The 15,987-nt window shown below is 43.4% G+C and overlaps 1 protein-coding gene across 1 annotated transcript in view; it reads right to left on the bottom strand.

The window, feature by feature from the left end:
• Positions 1-15,987, bottom strand: part of ATP8B1 (ATPase phospholipid transporting 8B1) — a 70,037-nt gene that overhangs the window by 22,758 nt on the left and 31,292 nt on the right. The window contains exons 2-11 of the mRNA XM_083465754.1: positions 15,453-15,644; positions 12,318-12,415; positions 11,433-11,546; positions 9,310-9,408; positions 8,310-8,371; positions 7,960-8,032; positions 7,745-7,815; positions 6,262-6,344; positions 3,607-3,765; positions 2,271-2,359 (exon numbers count right to left, since the gene is read on the bottom strand). Coding sequence (XP_083321880.1) covers positions 2,271-2,359; positions 3,607-3,765; positions 6,262-6,344; positions 7,745-7,815; positions 7,960-8,032; positions 8,310-8,371; positions 9,310-9,408; positions 11,433-11,546; positions 12,318-12,415; positions 15,453-15,630 — 1,026 coding nt within the window. The 5' untranslated portion in view covers positions 15,631-15,644. The remainder of the gene's footprint in view (positions 1-2,270; positions 2,360-3,606; positions 3,766-6,261; positions 6,345-7,744; positions 7,816-7,959; positions 8,033-8,309; positions 8,372-9,309; positions 9,409-11,432; positions 11,547-12,317; positions 12,416-15,452; positions 15,645-15,987) is intronic.

Raw genomic sequence — 15,987 nt, 5'->3', positions numbered from 1 at the left:
TCTGGGGTTGCGGTGCTCATCTCACTTTATTGGCTGAGGGAGCTGGCGTACGGCTTCCAAGTCATGTGGCCAGCATGACTGAGCCGCTTCTGGTGAACCAGAGCAGTGCATGGAAACGCCATTTACCTTCCCGCCAGAGCGGTACCTATTTATCTACTTGCACTTTGACCTGCTTTCGAACTGCTAGGTTGGCAGGAGCAGGGACCGAGCAACGGGAGCTCACCCCGTCGCGGGGATTCGAACCACTGACCTCCTGATCGGCAAGTCCTAGGCTCTGTGGTTTAACCCACAGCGCCACCCGCGTCCCAATGCCAGTGCTTTTTTTCTGGGGGGACACAGGGCTACACATACCCCTAAACATTTTGTGAATCTAAGTTTGGCCTCACTGAGGGGCAGTATTTCAATTTGAGTAGGAAAATGAGAGTACCCCTAAACATTTATTTATTTTTAGGGGGGAAAATCACTGCATAATGCTAAACCAGCCACCCCATAACTTGCTTCTGCCTTCCTTGAGAGGAGGGGGCAGGTATAAAGCGAAGCATGCAGCTCAGGCACTGGTTAATTTCTCTAATTGTGATTTATGGCCAGTGTTATATGTGAATGCAGCCAAGCTAAGAAGCATCAGAGCACCTGATAAAAGCAATATCAACAGCCCAGACTATGACACATATAAAAGCGGACAAAACAGCAAAAAATAGTACATCGGGAGACCAGAAGCAGAAAAGTACTGACATAAATGCCAATTATAAGCAACGTGGAATGAAACTAAAAAAGTCTTTAAGACCCCTTTAGGAACCATCACTGTAGGGACCATATGCATCAAACTGCTTAGGTCTTTAAAGATACCGTATTTTTCGCTCTATAAGACGCACCCGAGCATAAGACGCACCTAGTTTTAGAGGAGGAGAACAAGGAAAAAAAAATATTCTCTCCCTCTCTGCGCAGCGCCTCTCCAGCACTGAAGAGGCGCTGCGCAGAGAGGGAAAGCTGTGCAGTGCCTCTCCAGCGAAGCGAAGTCAGAACAGCAAGAGGGATCGCTGCGCACCGATTCCTCTCGCTCTCCTGGCTTCAGCAAAAGCAACGGAAAGCCTCCGGAGCACAGCAATAGGAGTGCTCCCGCTGCACTCTGGAGGCTTTGCGTGGCTATCCCTGAAGCCAGGAGAGCGAGAGAGATCGGTGCGCACTAGATGTTGCTAGTTTATAATCTGCATTGTCTTTTACCATTGGCTATTCTGAACGGGGCTTGATGAGAACTGCAGTCCAACAACATCTGGAGGGCACCAGGTTGGCGAATGCAGCTCCACACCAACCCATAGCTGTCAACTTACAGATTTGAAAATAAGGGATCAGCAGCCAAAATAAGGGATTTTCCGAACACAGGTATGTTCGACTTCTGAGCCCTTCCGAACCAAAGGCAGAAAGCCCAGCCAGCAGCCAAACGAAGCCTCAAGCGGTGGTTCCCACAGCGCAGCAACCCGGCAAAGGGGATGCAGCAAGGAAAACCACTGTCACCTCTCTGCTGGGAAGCGCTGAGCAAAGGTGAGTCCCCAGGCAACGCGGCCAATTTGATCGGCACAAGGCATGCAAGCTCCACCCCCCAGTCGTTCTTAGACTCCTTATTGGGTGAGCAACGCAGCCAAGCAACACAGTTGGAGCCTCCCTCCTCCCTAGCCGGCAGGGAGGGAGGGAGAGGAGCTGCTTCCTTTGAAACCCGGGAAATTTAAGGGACATCATCAATAAGGGACAGCAGCGGGACACAGCGCTGGGATAAGGGACTTTCCCACCAAATAAGGGACAGTTGACAGCTATGCACCAACCGGAGCTTCCAAACCATCTTTAAAAGCTGCCCACGCTGCAGAACTATAGTTTGGATATAGCCAGCAGCAAGTATCTGTGGCAAAACCTGTTTCTCCAGGTAAGGTGTGTTTTTTTTAAATGCCGGCCGTGACCCTAACAAAGCACATAAGGTGAAACGCTTAAGAGTTGCCTAATGGGAAAGCCAAGCCTGCAGATCTCTGCATGACACTTCTATGTGTTTGCAAGTCCTGGCCTCTCTCTACCTGCCTCACTCACAGAAAACCATCCACCCACACAAACTTCAGTATGGAAGCAAGCAGGAAGCCTTTGCAGAGCCTGTGCTAGGTACACAAATGACTCTGTCAATAAGCAAAAGAAATATTTAATTTGCACAGAACTGCAAGCTAGCGATCAGTAAAGAGCTACAGCTCCCGTAAGCTCTAAAAGCAAAAAGCAAACACAAAAGTTCTTACCGTATAAACCATGTAATTCATAAGGGAGTCAATTTTAGTCCTTTTAAACCGTGTTTTCCCACTGTTTTTCATTATTTTTGTGTCTGCTCCTAAAATCATATTAAAAACTGCAGTGTAAATGTCACTGAATTTTAAACAAATATGAATACTTTAAAACTGCTTTCTTAACGGCTAAAGACAACTATACATTTCCTGCTTGGCAGGGGGTGTTTCCTGCTTGGCAGGGAGTTGGACTCGATGGCCCTTGTGGTCTCTTCCAACTCTATGATTCTATGATTCTATGATTCTATGAACATGAATAATTTTAAATAATATAAGTACATTTGATTATCTCTCATAGATTTAGGTGAGGGAGTAGGATCCATTGAACACAATGAGTCTTACTTCTAAGTAGAAATGTATATACTTGTGTTGTTAATATAGTGGCAACTCTAACAAATGATTTATTTTTTAAAGCTGCTATTTCTGTTGCTGAAAACAGTAAGCTGAATATCCCAGGCACAATACATTGTCATAGGAATATTCCTCTCGTGCAAAAGTGTGTATTGTGTGATTTATATAGAGGTGTGGGGAGGATTTTAAGACATTTTGGGATGTCTCTTTGCATGAATATGCAAGTAATTTCCTTTTCTTAGTTTTTTTTTAAAAAGACCTTACTGATGCTTCCATTAATTTGGCTTCTCACAAGAACCTATGGGCATTCCAGTCTAAAGCAGAATGCCCCATGGGAAAGATGCAAGCTTCAATAAGCCTTTTGTATTTTATTTTAAAAAAATAAATCACTACCTTGTGTTAAGGTAAAAAGACCTCCCTTCCCCAAATAATTTCATCCCTGTCTGAATCAATCTGTGGATGTGGCATTATATACCCTACAAGTGTCCCAGAAAAACCGGGACATCCCATTTCCCCCCCCCCATAAGATCTCAGCAGCCATTTTGGGTGCCGTGATCTCACATGACTTCTTGCCAAGATCTCGCCCCCCCCCCAAGAAAACCCCACTTTTTTTGAGCAGCGATCTCATGCAGCACCCCAAAACACATTTTTGGGGCTCCATGATCCCTCACAGGTCACATGACTCGTGTGGGAGCGTGTCTCAGTTTGGGGACTCAACATATTGGAGGGTATGGCATTAGGTGAAGGAGAGGGTTTTGGGCTCAGCCTCCAACAACTCCAGGCTGGGCTAAGAAAGACTCCTACATTCAGCCCTGCCAATCAATGTCAACAATTACACCCCAACCGCATGAAATACTAATAAAAAAATTAAAAAGCTGGGGTTATTGCATTGGTCCAGCTCTAATTTAAACAGGCAGCAGCATTCCATTTCCAAAACAGATACCTGCAAATATGACAAGCCCATGACAAATGTCAGTGTTCCGGATTTTGCAGCCACGCAACAAGATTTTATCAGCATCCAAAGCATAGCTTTTTCCTTTCCACTTCAAAGTCCCTGTGAATTTATCGAGTCGGTTGTTGGGCTCTTCGCATTCTATCAAACCTGGTGTGGTAGTTCAAAAAAATGAATTAGGAGAGGGGGGGAAACACCACGTCACAAGAATGTATTAAAACATTTTCACGGTAAGCCATTCTCTTTAAATATTAAGCAATGAATTCTGCAAAAGTACAATATTTAAAAGGAGATGTTTGAAGGAACAACACCCCTAAGCTTCCTACTGCGTCAACTGTGGCAGAAATGCACTGCAGTTTTTACATATAGTTATGTACCACTTGTAGAGTTGGTCTCTGTGGCAGAAATGTTTCAGGGGATGAGGTTAAGACGGCATTTGGAAGCGAAGTAAAAAACATACAGGCACAAACGAGGAATCAGATCAATCATCAAGAAAAAAGGAAACTCACTGATTGCAGTTCCCTTTTAGCCTACGATGGATAAGTCTGCAATACATTTATAGTAAGACAATTTATGGAGACCTCTCAGTAACTATTGAGGAGATTTGGATGAGCATGTTATATAGCCAAAAAAAATGCATCTGTATCTGACTGGAATGTGATCAGATGCTAGAAGTGGTTCTACACAGGAGATAAATGGAAACTATGGAGTAATCACAAGCAATGGCAAATATGGGGATCTGTGGCCCTCCAGATGTTGCAGGACTACAATTCACATCATCCATGTCCATTCACCATGCTGGTTGGGAATGATGGGAGCTGGAGTCCCTAATCATTGGAGAGCTTCATCGTGACCGACATGTCAATAAGAGGGAATTATTTGAAATGCTCAACAAGCATTAAGGTGCCTAACAGAAAAGCTTTCTTACTCAGGGGACCCCCACTCTCATACCTGCAATTTTCAGATCTCAAAACACTGGGGTCATTTAAGCGAATCCTTTTCTGCCTCCCCCTCAAAAAATACCCCCAACCCCAAATGACTACCCTTGTGTGAAAACTACTACAGATATAGCTCTGAAATTTGTCAGGATTCATGCCTTCAGAAGAGGCAATCTTGCCTGAAAATGTCACCCAATTATTTCCAATAATAATAAAAAAAACCACAGGTAGTTCCTGTTTGGGAGGAAAAACAACACATTTTGGGAGTGTCCAGAACAAAATCCTCTGCCCCTATTTGCCTGGAATTTAGCAGGCTGCATCTAGTGAGAAGAGAACTATGTCTGCAGATGTCATCCACTTCTGTCAAAAAGGGGGGGAATGTTATTGCAATTGTTTAGTTTCCCAACCATGAATGGGGTGGAAATTAGCCAGACACAAGCCAAATTGGGCAGCCTATGACAGTGATGGCCAAACTTGGCCTTCCAGCTGTTTTGGGACTATAACTCCCATCATCCCTAGCTAACAGAACCAGTGGTCAGGGGTGATGGGAACTGTAGTCCCAAAAGAGCTGGAGGGCCAAGTTTGGCCATCACTGGCCTATGAGCCAACTCAGACTGAGATCAGCTGTTTTCCAAAGTGCTGAATTAGGTGCCAAACCAACTTGTACCGTCTTGTGTACATCCTGTTGCTTATTTATAGGTCACCTTTCAGGGCGACCTGCTTCAAAGTGGCTCACCACATATTAAAACACAAAACAGTCCAAGCCATAAAAACCATAGTATAAACACAAAATGTCTAAAAATATAACAGCAACAGCAATTGAAAACAGTGTCAGCGGAATAAAAACAGACCCAAACTTTTTCAAAAGCTGACTAGATGTTTCCCCCCTCCCCCTTAAGGCTTTTGTGTTCTTTTGAAAATCAGTAGAAAAGGTGCAAACATATATCCTTGGGAAAAGACTTCTAAAGTGATGGCCCACTGCAGTCAGGCCCCATGAAGACATGACTCTGCCATCAGCTTAACACTGTTCATCTACCTAGCTGCTGACTATGACTAAAGGGAGATGATGACGATGACGATGATGATGATTATTATTATTATTAATACCCCGCCCATCTGGCTGGGTTTCCTCAGCCACTCTGGGTGGCTTTCAATCAAGTATTAAAATACAGTAGTCTGTTAAACATTAAAAGCTTCCCTAAAGAGGGCTGCCTTCAGATGTCTTCTAAAAGTCTGGTAGTTGTTCTTCTCTTTGACATCTGGTGGGAGGGCATTCCACAGGGTGGGTGCCACTACCGAGAAGGCATTTGGGGCAGCAAGTGGCAAAGCCTTTGCTGAAACAGTCATCTCCCAGGATAGGCGCACAGCACAGGTGAACAAGGAGGAAGAGATGACACAACCTTGCTTCCCTCACCGCTCACAGGAGAGCAATCAGGAAAGAGTGTTGTGCAAACCAGGCTTTTGTTTTTGAAAGAGACTGGCTTTCCCCTCTTTCTGTAACTTCAGTGGCATTAGGTACTTGCAGCTGTAGCTCATTAGTAAAGCATGGCTTTTGCGTGCACAGTTCTCAGTTGAAATCACTAGCTGGGAAAGTCTCCGTTTGCAAACCTGCAGCTGGACCATCCTGCATTAGTTGGTCCACTGTCTTGACATGGCATAAGACAGCATATTCATATGTAATTAAGAAGAAATGCACGTTTGTACAAACCATCAAATGCTGCCAGGGCGCCCTCTTGGTGAAGGTATCTGTCAGTCACCTCCAGAGACATCTTGAACTTCAAGTTGGTTTCACTGAAGCACAGGAGGGAAATGCAAAGTTGTAATGTTGCAAATTCTATAGGGACAATGGGCCATTAGAAATTTAAAAGGAACCATTAAGGTTCCATTAAAAGGAACCTTAGCTTAGCTTTCTGTTCTACTGTTCTGTGGGTTTCTAACAAAACAGCAGCTGAACAACACACAAAACCCCTGGGGCTCCAAAGAGAGCAACAAGGGTATGAGCAACAAAGATGTGCTTTGTCACACGGTGTTCTTTGCTACTGAAGTATAAGAGTACACAGTGGTGCATGTCCATTTGGGTCAATCAGATGATGGTGCTATAAAATGTTAATCCCAACAAGGCAGAACAGGTTTCCCTAACACATTTGTTGCACATAGATTTTATTAAGCACCGCTTGGGGAAGCTACATGGAGCCTGCTTAGACATGCAAGCAGGCCTTTTCTTCATTTCTTTGATCACAACGGGAGAATATGCATTGCACCATGATTACAGAAGCAGAAGATCGGGGGGGGGGGGAAATGGCTGTATGAAGCCAGGACCACAGAAATGGCTGCACCTGTCTCTGTGTAAGCCCCTTATTCTCTCTCTATAGTCAAGTATTCCTGCAAATGCTGAAGGTCAGTTGGCCATCTGCATTGCAGGGGATTGGACTAGGTGGTCTCTTCCAACTCTGTAATTCTATGATTCAAAACAACAGAGCCAATTAATAGTTTTTATCCTTCAGTAGAAGAAGTTATCAGTAGCAGCCCTGGCCATGATGAGCCATGCCCTACAAAAAGGACAATTTATACAATGGCTCAATGGATAAGACTATATTTGGTTAGGTCTGAGTGTCATGTCACTCAGCTAGATCCAAAATCGACAACCTCCCAGGATGTAATGGTAAAGAATAGCCCCACCTCTGCTCTTGCAATTCACCCAGAAATCAATATTTATATTGGTTCTTGAACAGCTTGGCTCCCAAAGAAATTGGCTCCCGGACGCCGCAAGCCCAGAAGTAAGTGTTCCAGTTTGCAAACGTTTTTTGGAAGTCGAACATCCAACGTGGCTCCTGCTTGAGTGCAGGAAAGTCATGCAGCCAATTGGAAGCCACGCCTTGGTTTTCGAATGGTTTTGGGAGTCAAACAGACTCCCGGAATGGATTAAGTTCAAGAACCAAAGTACCACGGTACAACCTAATTATGTTTAAGAGCAGTATTTCCTTATCCTATGCACGTTGGGTCAAAATGTGCTTTTCTGAATCCACACAACCTTAAAATGGACAGAGCAAGTTTTAAAACATAGCACCAAAAAAAAAAAAAAAAAAAAACACATGTTGACTGGGAATTTAGCATGGCTAAGGCTAAGACTACAAAGATGAGTAACTTTTTAATATTATGGGGAGGTAAACGTTAGGAGAAAGAACCCTTACCCATCTAGTTCAGCTGTCTCTACATAGCAAAGGCTATTAGGTTCTGAAGTGGACAGCAGCAGGATATCAGCCTGATTAAATAAAGAATAAAGCAAATTAAATGCATGTGAATGACACTGCACACTGCAAAAAAAATATCTCTCTCTCTCTCTCTCTCTCTCTCTCTCTCTCACACACACACACACACACACACACACACACAGCGTTCCACTTACAGGAATAAAGGCATTTTTCCTAAGACGGATGATATCACCAACTTTGATGTCCTTCCATTTTGTATTTTCAAACCTTAAGTAGAGAGAAATAATATATATATATATATTAAAAAGTGAACTGGATAACATTTAGGAAAAAGGCTGAATGCTCTCAAAGAATATATGCCATTTCTACTAGGTAATATTAACTAATAATATTTCAACCCTCTCAGTTTCTGGCTGTGCAGAAAATTATTAAAAACAGCCATGCTAACTTTCCACAGAAAACCTTTTTGAAAACATGTATGATTAGTGCAGAATGATGGCTGTTCGGACGGACAATTGTTAAGGTGACACCTATAGAACCATACCTGCCATCCTTGATTACATCACACGTGCGATTGTTAATTTCATTGTCCATCCGATGCCGAGCCTAAGAAAAAGGAAGAAGAAGGGAAAGAGATTAAAAGAACCTATATCGTTGTTGCTGTTGTCTTAAAGCACAGCTGGGCAACCTGTATGAGGCCCTCAGACTCCTTCAGCACAGCTCCTTAAGCCCAGAAGAATGAATGGAGCTGGAATGAAGGCCTGTGTGTTTAGAACCCCAATACCTTACAGAACATCATCTTCTAATTGAGTGTTCCCATGTCCCAGCACCAGAGGCCTTCTCTATTTCCCACACCCCTAGGAAATATCCAGGGGATGGCAACAAGGGAATGGGCTTGTGTCCTCCCCCCTCGTCTACAGAATTCTCTCCCCCAGGGAGCCTCGCCTGGCACCAACACTGACACCTTTAGCCAAAGAAGTTTATCTTCTCCCAGGAAACTGAGTGGTGTTTGTTTTTGCTTTGCTATCTGTGGTGGACAGGGAATGGGTTGTTCATATGGTTTGATCTCCTCCTGCTTTGCTTTCAATTAATGTGCATGTTACTATTATTTGTAAGACCTTTTTTTGGGGGGGGGGAGATGTTTGTGTAAAGTGGCTACTAAACTTAAGAAACGGTAATAGCAGTAATCATCCGTTCTATTTTGAATGAACAAAATTAAACTTTGTACATTCCTTGATAGGTCAGAAGGCAAAGAATGGGAAGCCCAAATTGCGGTGAATAATCATGCTAGGAACAAAGGTTTCGCAGATTCATTCTTTGGGGTGGCATAAAACACAATTCTCTCTTCTATTTATTTGTTGCAGGTCACCAATTGACATGTTGTTACAATTATAATTTGTCATTCACCCTTTTTGTTCTTTGGTTCAGGAAGGTTTCTTATGACAATTATTTTAACTACCCCAATATAATGCGGGGGGGGGGGGGAGAGAGAAACACCCTGAAATGTAAAAAGAGGAAGAATACACAAATAAAACAATGCTTACAATATCATCCACTAGGTCTTTTATCGCAGTGATGCCGAGAACCAAGAGTAAAGGTATCAGAGTTGTATACCATGAGAGGGTGGTTATCTGAGGAATGCACTGCAAGGGGGGAAAAAGGAATATTTATGTATGTACCGTCTTTTTCGCTCTATAACACGCACCAGACCATAACACGCACATAGTTTTTAGAGGAAGAAAACAAGGAAACAAATATTCTAAACGAAACAGTGGATATATGATTTTTGTGGTTCATGCTGTGGCCACGGACATGTGATCTGACAGTGAGTTTGGAGTAGCCCAGTGCAAAAATCCTGAGGATCCATGTGGATCCATGCTTTGTAACCACATTTTTGCACCACTGCGTCCCCAGGCAACAGTGGGTGCATGATTTTTTTGGTGCAAGATGTAGCAATGGACATGCTATGTGATCTGAAGGTGAATTTGGGGTGACCCAGTGCAAAAATCCTGAGGATCCATGTGGATCCGTGCTTTGTAACCACGTTTTAAGTGGGGAAGGAAGGAAAAGCACTCAAGGGACAAGGAACACGCGTGGGGTGGGTGGAGAAGGATGCTGCTAATAATGAAGAAGAGGGGTATAAGGGGAGAAGGCTCCTCTCCCCTCCCGCTTTGCTCCTTTAAAGAAGCAGGCTCTCTGTCCCTCTCTCCTCCCCACTCCGCAGCTCTTCTCCCGCTTTGCTGTTTCAAAGCGAGCCATGGAGGAGGGAAGGAAGGGGAACCATGGATCCTCTGCTCACGACTGCAGCAGATCCCCTCCGCCACCCGCAGGCATTCGCTCCATAACACGCACAGACATTTCCCCTTACTTTCTAGGAGGAAAAAAGTGAGTGTTATGGTGCAAAAAATACGGTATTTATTATTTTTGAAATTCAAAAAAACACCCTACTACCCTGCATTTACGTCCAAGGTGTTTTACATATCTGTAGACGCCATATCTCAGTAGTAGACCACATGGCTTTCAATATACAGTACAAATTTTCACACAGTAAATACCTTTGAACTGTTAACTCTCCTTGCCTGGCCCCCATGGGGAGTCCTGTCCCGTCCCCCCAACCTCCACTAAGGTACATTTTGAAAGGCAACAATGGTCAGAAGAAGAGCTGCACTAGCAAGTAAACAGGCAGGTGTAATGAGAGAGCAGAGCATGCTGTTAACCGAGACAAGCTTGCATCTACACGTTAAGCTCAAAACCAGTTCCAGCACCACAGCTGATCCTCCAGGAATGAATGGAATTGCAGGGAGGAGGACTTTAAAAGTTGAAAGCTGGAGAGCCATTGTTCTCTCAAGTCAGGGTGGAGTGATTCTCTGAGCCCTAACACCTACATGCTCCATCGTTCATGCACTAAAATAATAAATTTAAAAATCAATCAACCCAGAAATTCCTCTTCGACCATTTCCTACTGATAATGGTACCTGACTTTCCCAACCCTTCAGTTTTAATAGGCTCAGCTGCAGGAGGAAAGGCAGATTTAGGGGAGAACTGTTAGGATATTTCCGTTCCACCTTAAAAGGGAGCAGGATGTTTGTGTCACAGCCTGCGTATTTCCTGTTTCACAGGATGTTTCTGTTGTGTCTTTGCTTTCGTTTCTCTCTCTGTGCCTGAACGCTGACGCAGGCAGTCATGTCTTTCTTTGTTCTGACCAACGTGGAATAAACTTGTAAATATGCTCTCCTGCTGTGCAACTTTCTGGCTGTGCATTATCTGCTGATAAGTGTGTGCATGAGTTCAGGAAACTCATGTCGCTAATCGATGACACTGCGTGACTATGGGAGGTCGATGGGTCGTCCGGCAGCCGGCTTGGGGCCATGATGGACTTTGCCTCCCTGGCAGTATCCCAACAACAGGTTATGGGCCCAGCACGCTTCCGCTGCGCCATGGGTCTTGGGGTCACCGCTGGGGGCACCATAACTACGATTCAGAATGAAGAGCGATAGGTGGAGGGGTGCTGAATTTTGGCATCACACAGGGCGCTGCTGAAATTTGAGACCCCAAGATCTGCCACCTATGAAGAGTTGTACTTCATCACACACCTGCTTTAAATGGGGCACAAAGGGGTGGGGTGGGTGAGCCAGTCTCCACAATGAATTATACAGTCCTGTTTTACCTGTAAAATAAGTAGAACCAAGAAATAGAAGTTGGCGACCCTTTTAAACTGTTCAAATAAATTCAGTGGCAAGAAGGTAATGGGATTATACTTGTAGGTTTTGATTGCATTCCCCTGTGGAAGAAGACAAAGAAGCATATTACAGAAAAAGCATTAAATATACCAACAAGGTAGCATTTCATGTGAAACGTTATCATTTAGTGAAATCATCCTTCAGTTAGGCAAGTGCATTATAGTTTTCCCACTAGTAACCACCTTGAACAAGTCATATGAAATGGATATGGGGTGTTCATGTACTGCGAAAAGGTGTAACCCGTGGGTAGGCAAACTAAGGCCCGGGGGCCGGATCTGGCCCAATGGCCTTCTAAATCCGGCCCGCAGATGGTCTGGGAATCAGCGTGTTTTTACATGAGTAGAATGTGTCCTTTTATTTAAAATGCATCTCTGGGTTATTTGTGGGACATAGGAATTGGTTCATTTCCCCCCCCCCCAAAAAAAAAAAATATGGTCCAGCCCCCCACAAGGTCTGAGGGACAGTGGACCGGCCCCCTGCTGAAAAAGTCTGCAGACCCCTGGTGTAACCCATTTCATGTTATCGAAGAGTTTGGTTTTGTGCTTTAAAGAGTGCTAAAACAAGGCATTAAAAAAACAAACAAAAAAAAACCTGCAGGAACTTTTTCCTCCAGGTCAGGTGTTGAATTGGAATGGATGAAGGATAAGAAACTTGTGGTTCTCTAGACTCCAACTCCCATCAGTCCTATCTAGGGCCAATGCTTAAGGATGATGGGATTTGTACTCCAGTAATGAAAACCAACCAACCACAACTAGTTGATCCCTGGACTAGGTGACGGTCCCCTTCAACACCATGATTTTAAATCCACTTACTGCATATTTACTTTTCTTAAGGCACAGATAAGCCGTTTTCATAAATTGGGGCTGTTCATAGAAGGCACGATCATTTGCTTTAACTTGCCAGCCGCATTCTGAAAGATAAAACAAAAAAATGAAAACCATAAAGTGTGACAATCATGAACTTAATAATCAAGTGACTGAAAGCAGGAAATTTATTAACTCCCACCGGCATATGAAGGCTAGAATGGTTAGGACCCCCATCCCACTCCCCAGTTAGCAGTCTTAGCATACCCAAGATCAAAAAGAAACTTCAAATGCAACAAAGATGAGCAGAGGAACAAATGGCGACTGTTCTGCTTTTAAACATTTACTCCTTGTTCAAAGAATTAACAGAACAAGGGAACCCTAAGGAATTCCAAACAACTTACCTTGATTTGCATAATTTCAAAACTACCTACAAGCTGCTAACTTTTGCTTCCGCTAAGGCAGAAGTGGGAGAACAAGTTAGCCGTGAGAGAGAGAAATAAGCTTTACTACCGGAATGACCTTGGGGAGAACATCCCAGGTAAATACGATGCAATCTGTGGTGATGTCAACCATTTGTCTTTTAGAAAATTAGCAAAGAACAGACTGGAAATCTCACTTAAAGGTTATCCTTATGACTCATCTACTGGTGGATCCGGAGGAGAGGAAAGTTAATTTACTGCCACAACTGTTTTTCTTCATCTCAGACCTACTTTTCACATCAGCATGCAGAGCAGGCTTCCTCAACCTCGGCCCTCCAGATGTTTTGAGACTACAATTCCCATCATCCCCGACCACTGGTCCTGCTAGCTATGGGTCATGGGAGTTGTAGGCCAAAAACATCTAGAGGGCCGAGTTTGAGGAAGCCTGGTGTAGAGCCATTGGCAGGGTGGATAAAAATAAAAGATTTTTTTAAAAAAATAATAATGGATTTTTTAAATTTTAAATTGGATTTTTTTAAAATTTAAATTGGATTTTTAAAAATAAAATGCTTTCGGAGGAAAAATCTTTCTAAAGATAGTTTTCTATTTAACTTACATTATAGTCCTTCAGGAAATAAGGATTTGTTTTCAATTACGTTGCATGAGGCTTTATATGCAATGTTTTAATTTTTTGGTAACTGCACTAACATTTAACCGTACAGAATAGGCACCTGAAAGTAGAAGCAAATTCAAATAGGGGTGTGTGTGGAAATAGTAACGGGGACCTGTAAGTCCTTGGCAAGACCTTGAAGTGCTTGCCAGTCAACTAATAAGAGTTCGCTGGTTCCAGGTCCTTCTTCTCATTTGTAAATATTAATATTATACCAACAAGAATGAGTCTTTCTGTTAAAAAAATATATGATTTAAATCAAGTCTTACTGACTAGTGATTTAAATCGTGATTCAAATCAATTTGATTTAAATCAAATCCACCCTGGCTATTGGTTTATGAATAAATGCCCCATAAAGAGTGTGCCAAGCTTGTGTGAATGCACTGTTTGTGTCAAATTGCACCCTGAGCCTGATAGTATATACCCCTTCAAAATCTACATTGCAAAGTCCTGAAATTATGATTATGGGAATTTCTATCACCACCTCTCCACAGACAAAAACTGGCAGAGAATAGTTGTAGTTCTGGGGATTCTCAGCATTTACTGGAAGAAATTTCAGAACTGCAGCTGTTATCTTTGCTGAGTTTTCTTGTTGAGAAGTGGGCTAGTTCATCTAAGCAGAAACGAATTATGTATTTTTGGAAGTACATTGCATATTCTAGGGGGATTTTTCTGGAGTGCCAGAAAAACCAAGTTAATAAAAGTAGAGAAAGTATGCTTTAAAATGTGGTGGTTTATGAGGGTTAAAAGAAGGGGGAAGTGATAATTTTGACAGTATTGCTTTGCATCAACTTGAAAATTCAAAGCTTGTGAAAAACAGAGTTGGAAATAGCTAGGACAAGGATTGTTTATATGCTAGTGTAAAATATATAGGAAGTTAAATATTGCAACCTATTTATCCACATACCTATTTCCTACTTTCATGCATAGATTTATACTCCTTGTTTTATATTTATAAGTTAGACAATTAGTTTTCTCTGCATCCATATCTTATCTTGATTATATTACTATGCATTCTTGTATATTTATAGTATACTTTGTATGTACAAATAATATAAAAATAAGAAAACCCATACATAAAATGTGGCTTGTGCATTTTCAGCCAGTTGTTTAGAGGATATGGCCAAATAAATTTCATTTTAAACAGGCTTATGCCACTTCCAAACCACATTGGTAGTTTCCCTGTTGGATCAATCTAGGAATGACCCTGTGGTGTTTTGGAAACTGAACAGTAAAAACATAACGCTCAGAGTAATTGCTTCCAACGAAGCTGGATGTTGGAAGATTTAGGACAGTCAAAAGAAAGTACTTCATACAGTGCAGTGATGGCCAGGGCTGGCCCAATACATTTTGCCACCACAAAATGGAACCCACCACCACCATACCAGGGAAGAAGGGGTGAGTGAAGATCTCCATCAGAAACAAGCTGGGAAACTCAAATCAGCCTTACTCAATGGTCAAATGGAAATCAAAGGCCATTGCAATGAGGAAAATGGACCCACTCTGAATCTTGTTGGGTAGGTGCACAGCCCAGGAGACCCCAGAGGGCAGCCCCCACCATTTCCTTCCTAGGGGGTGGGAGTAGACCAGCCGTATCACCTATTCTCCAAGAGGCCACTGTGGGGGCAGCACTGGTGGGGGGAGTCAGACAAGGGGGTGGCAGATTCCACTACCAAGGAGAGGGCCCAGCTTTCGCTGCCACAGTGGAAGCAACAGCAGCAGACAAAGACTTCTTTGGAGCTGCTGCTCCTGTGGACCACCTTGCCTCGTGTGAGGGCCGGCCCTAGTGGTGGCCACCAACTTGGATGGCTTTAAAAGAGGATTAGACAAAGTCATGGAGAATAAGGCTATAAATGGCGGCTAGCTGTGTTCTGTCTGCTAGCTATACTAGTTAGTGGGGGTGTCACAAGTGGGGAGAGTCCTGCCACGCTCAGGCCCTGCTTCCCATTGACATCTGGTTGGCCATTCCACACAGAACTGAATGGGCCTTTGACGTGATCCAGCGCAGCTCACCTTACATTCCCCTTCCGGAATCATACACGTCTGACTCACCTTTTCTAAGCGTATCTCGAGTCACTTCCACCTCTCTGTTGATGCGGTTTTGCTCTGGCTCGACAGGAGGCGGAACGTCCAATTCGTCCTCTGTCTCATCATCGCTATATGGCACCTCTTCATCGTTTGGTTGGGAGTCCTCGTCAAAGGTAGTTTCCGAATCTCTTTCCGAATTCATCCTCCTAGCCGTTCCTAAAGCCGGAAATGAAAGCAAACCTGAGTTCAGCCTAGCAGGATACACACAGGATACAGCCCCACCTACCCCCCCGAGAGACTTTGAAAGCTGGAACAAAGTTCCCTTAGCACCACTTAAAAATAATAATAAAAGGTGTTTTTTTTCTGAATCTCAGTCATGCATCTGTTTTCAGTTGCCTGTCTCCTGAAGTGGTTGAAGTCTCTCACCTAAGACATAGTCCCTGGTAACAGATTAAACTGCCAAAGGAGGTTGGGCTGAGAGTTCTGTGGTCTTGTGCAAATACACCTGGGAGTTTACAGGCAGTAAAATGTAATGTTGGTGGTGGGGAAACATTAAAGA

The sequence above is a fragment of the Podarcis liolepis genome (genome assembly GCF_965112155.1).
Source record: "Podarcis liolepis genome assembly, chromosome: 11".
Taxonomy (NCBI): domain Eukaryota; kingdom Metazoa; phylum Chordata; class Lepidosauria; order Squamata; family Lacertidae; genus Podarcis; species Podarcis liolepis.
The sequence above is the reverse complement of the archived record's forward strand: the minus strand, read 5'-3'. Positions and strand labels throughout refer to the sequence as shown.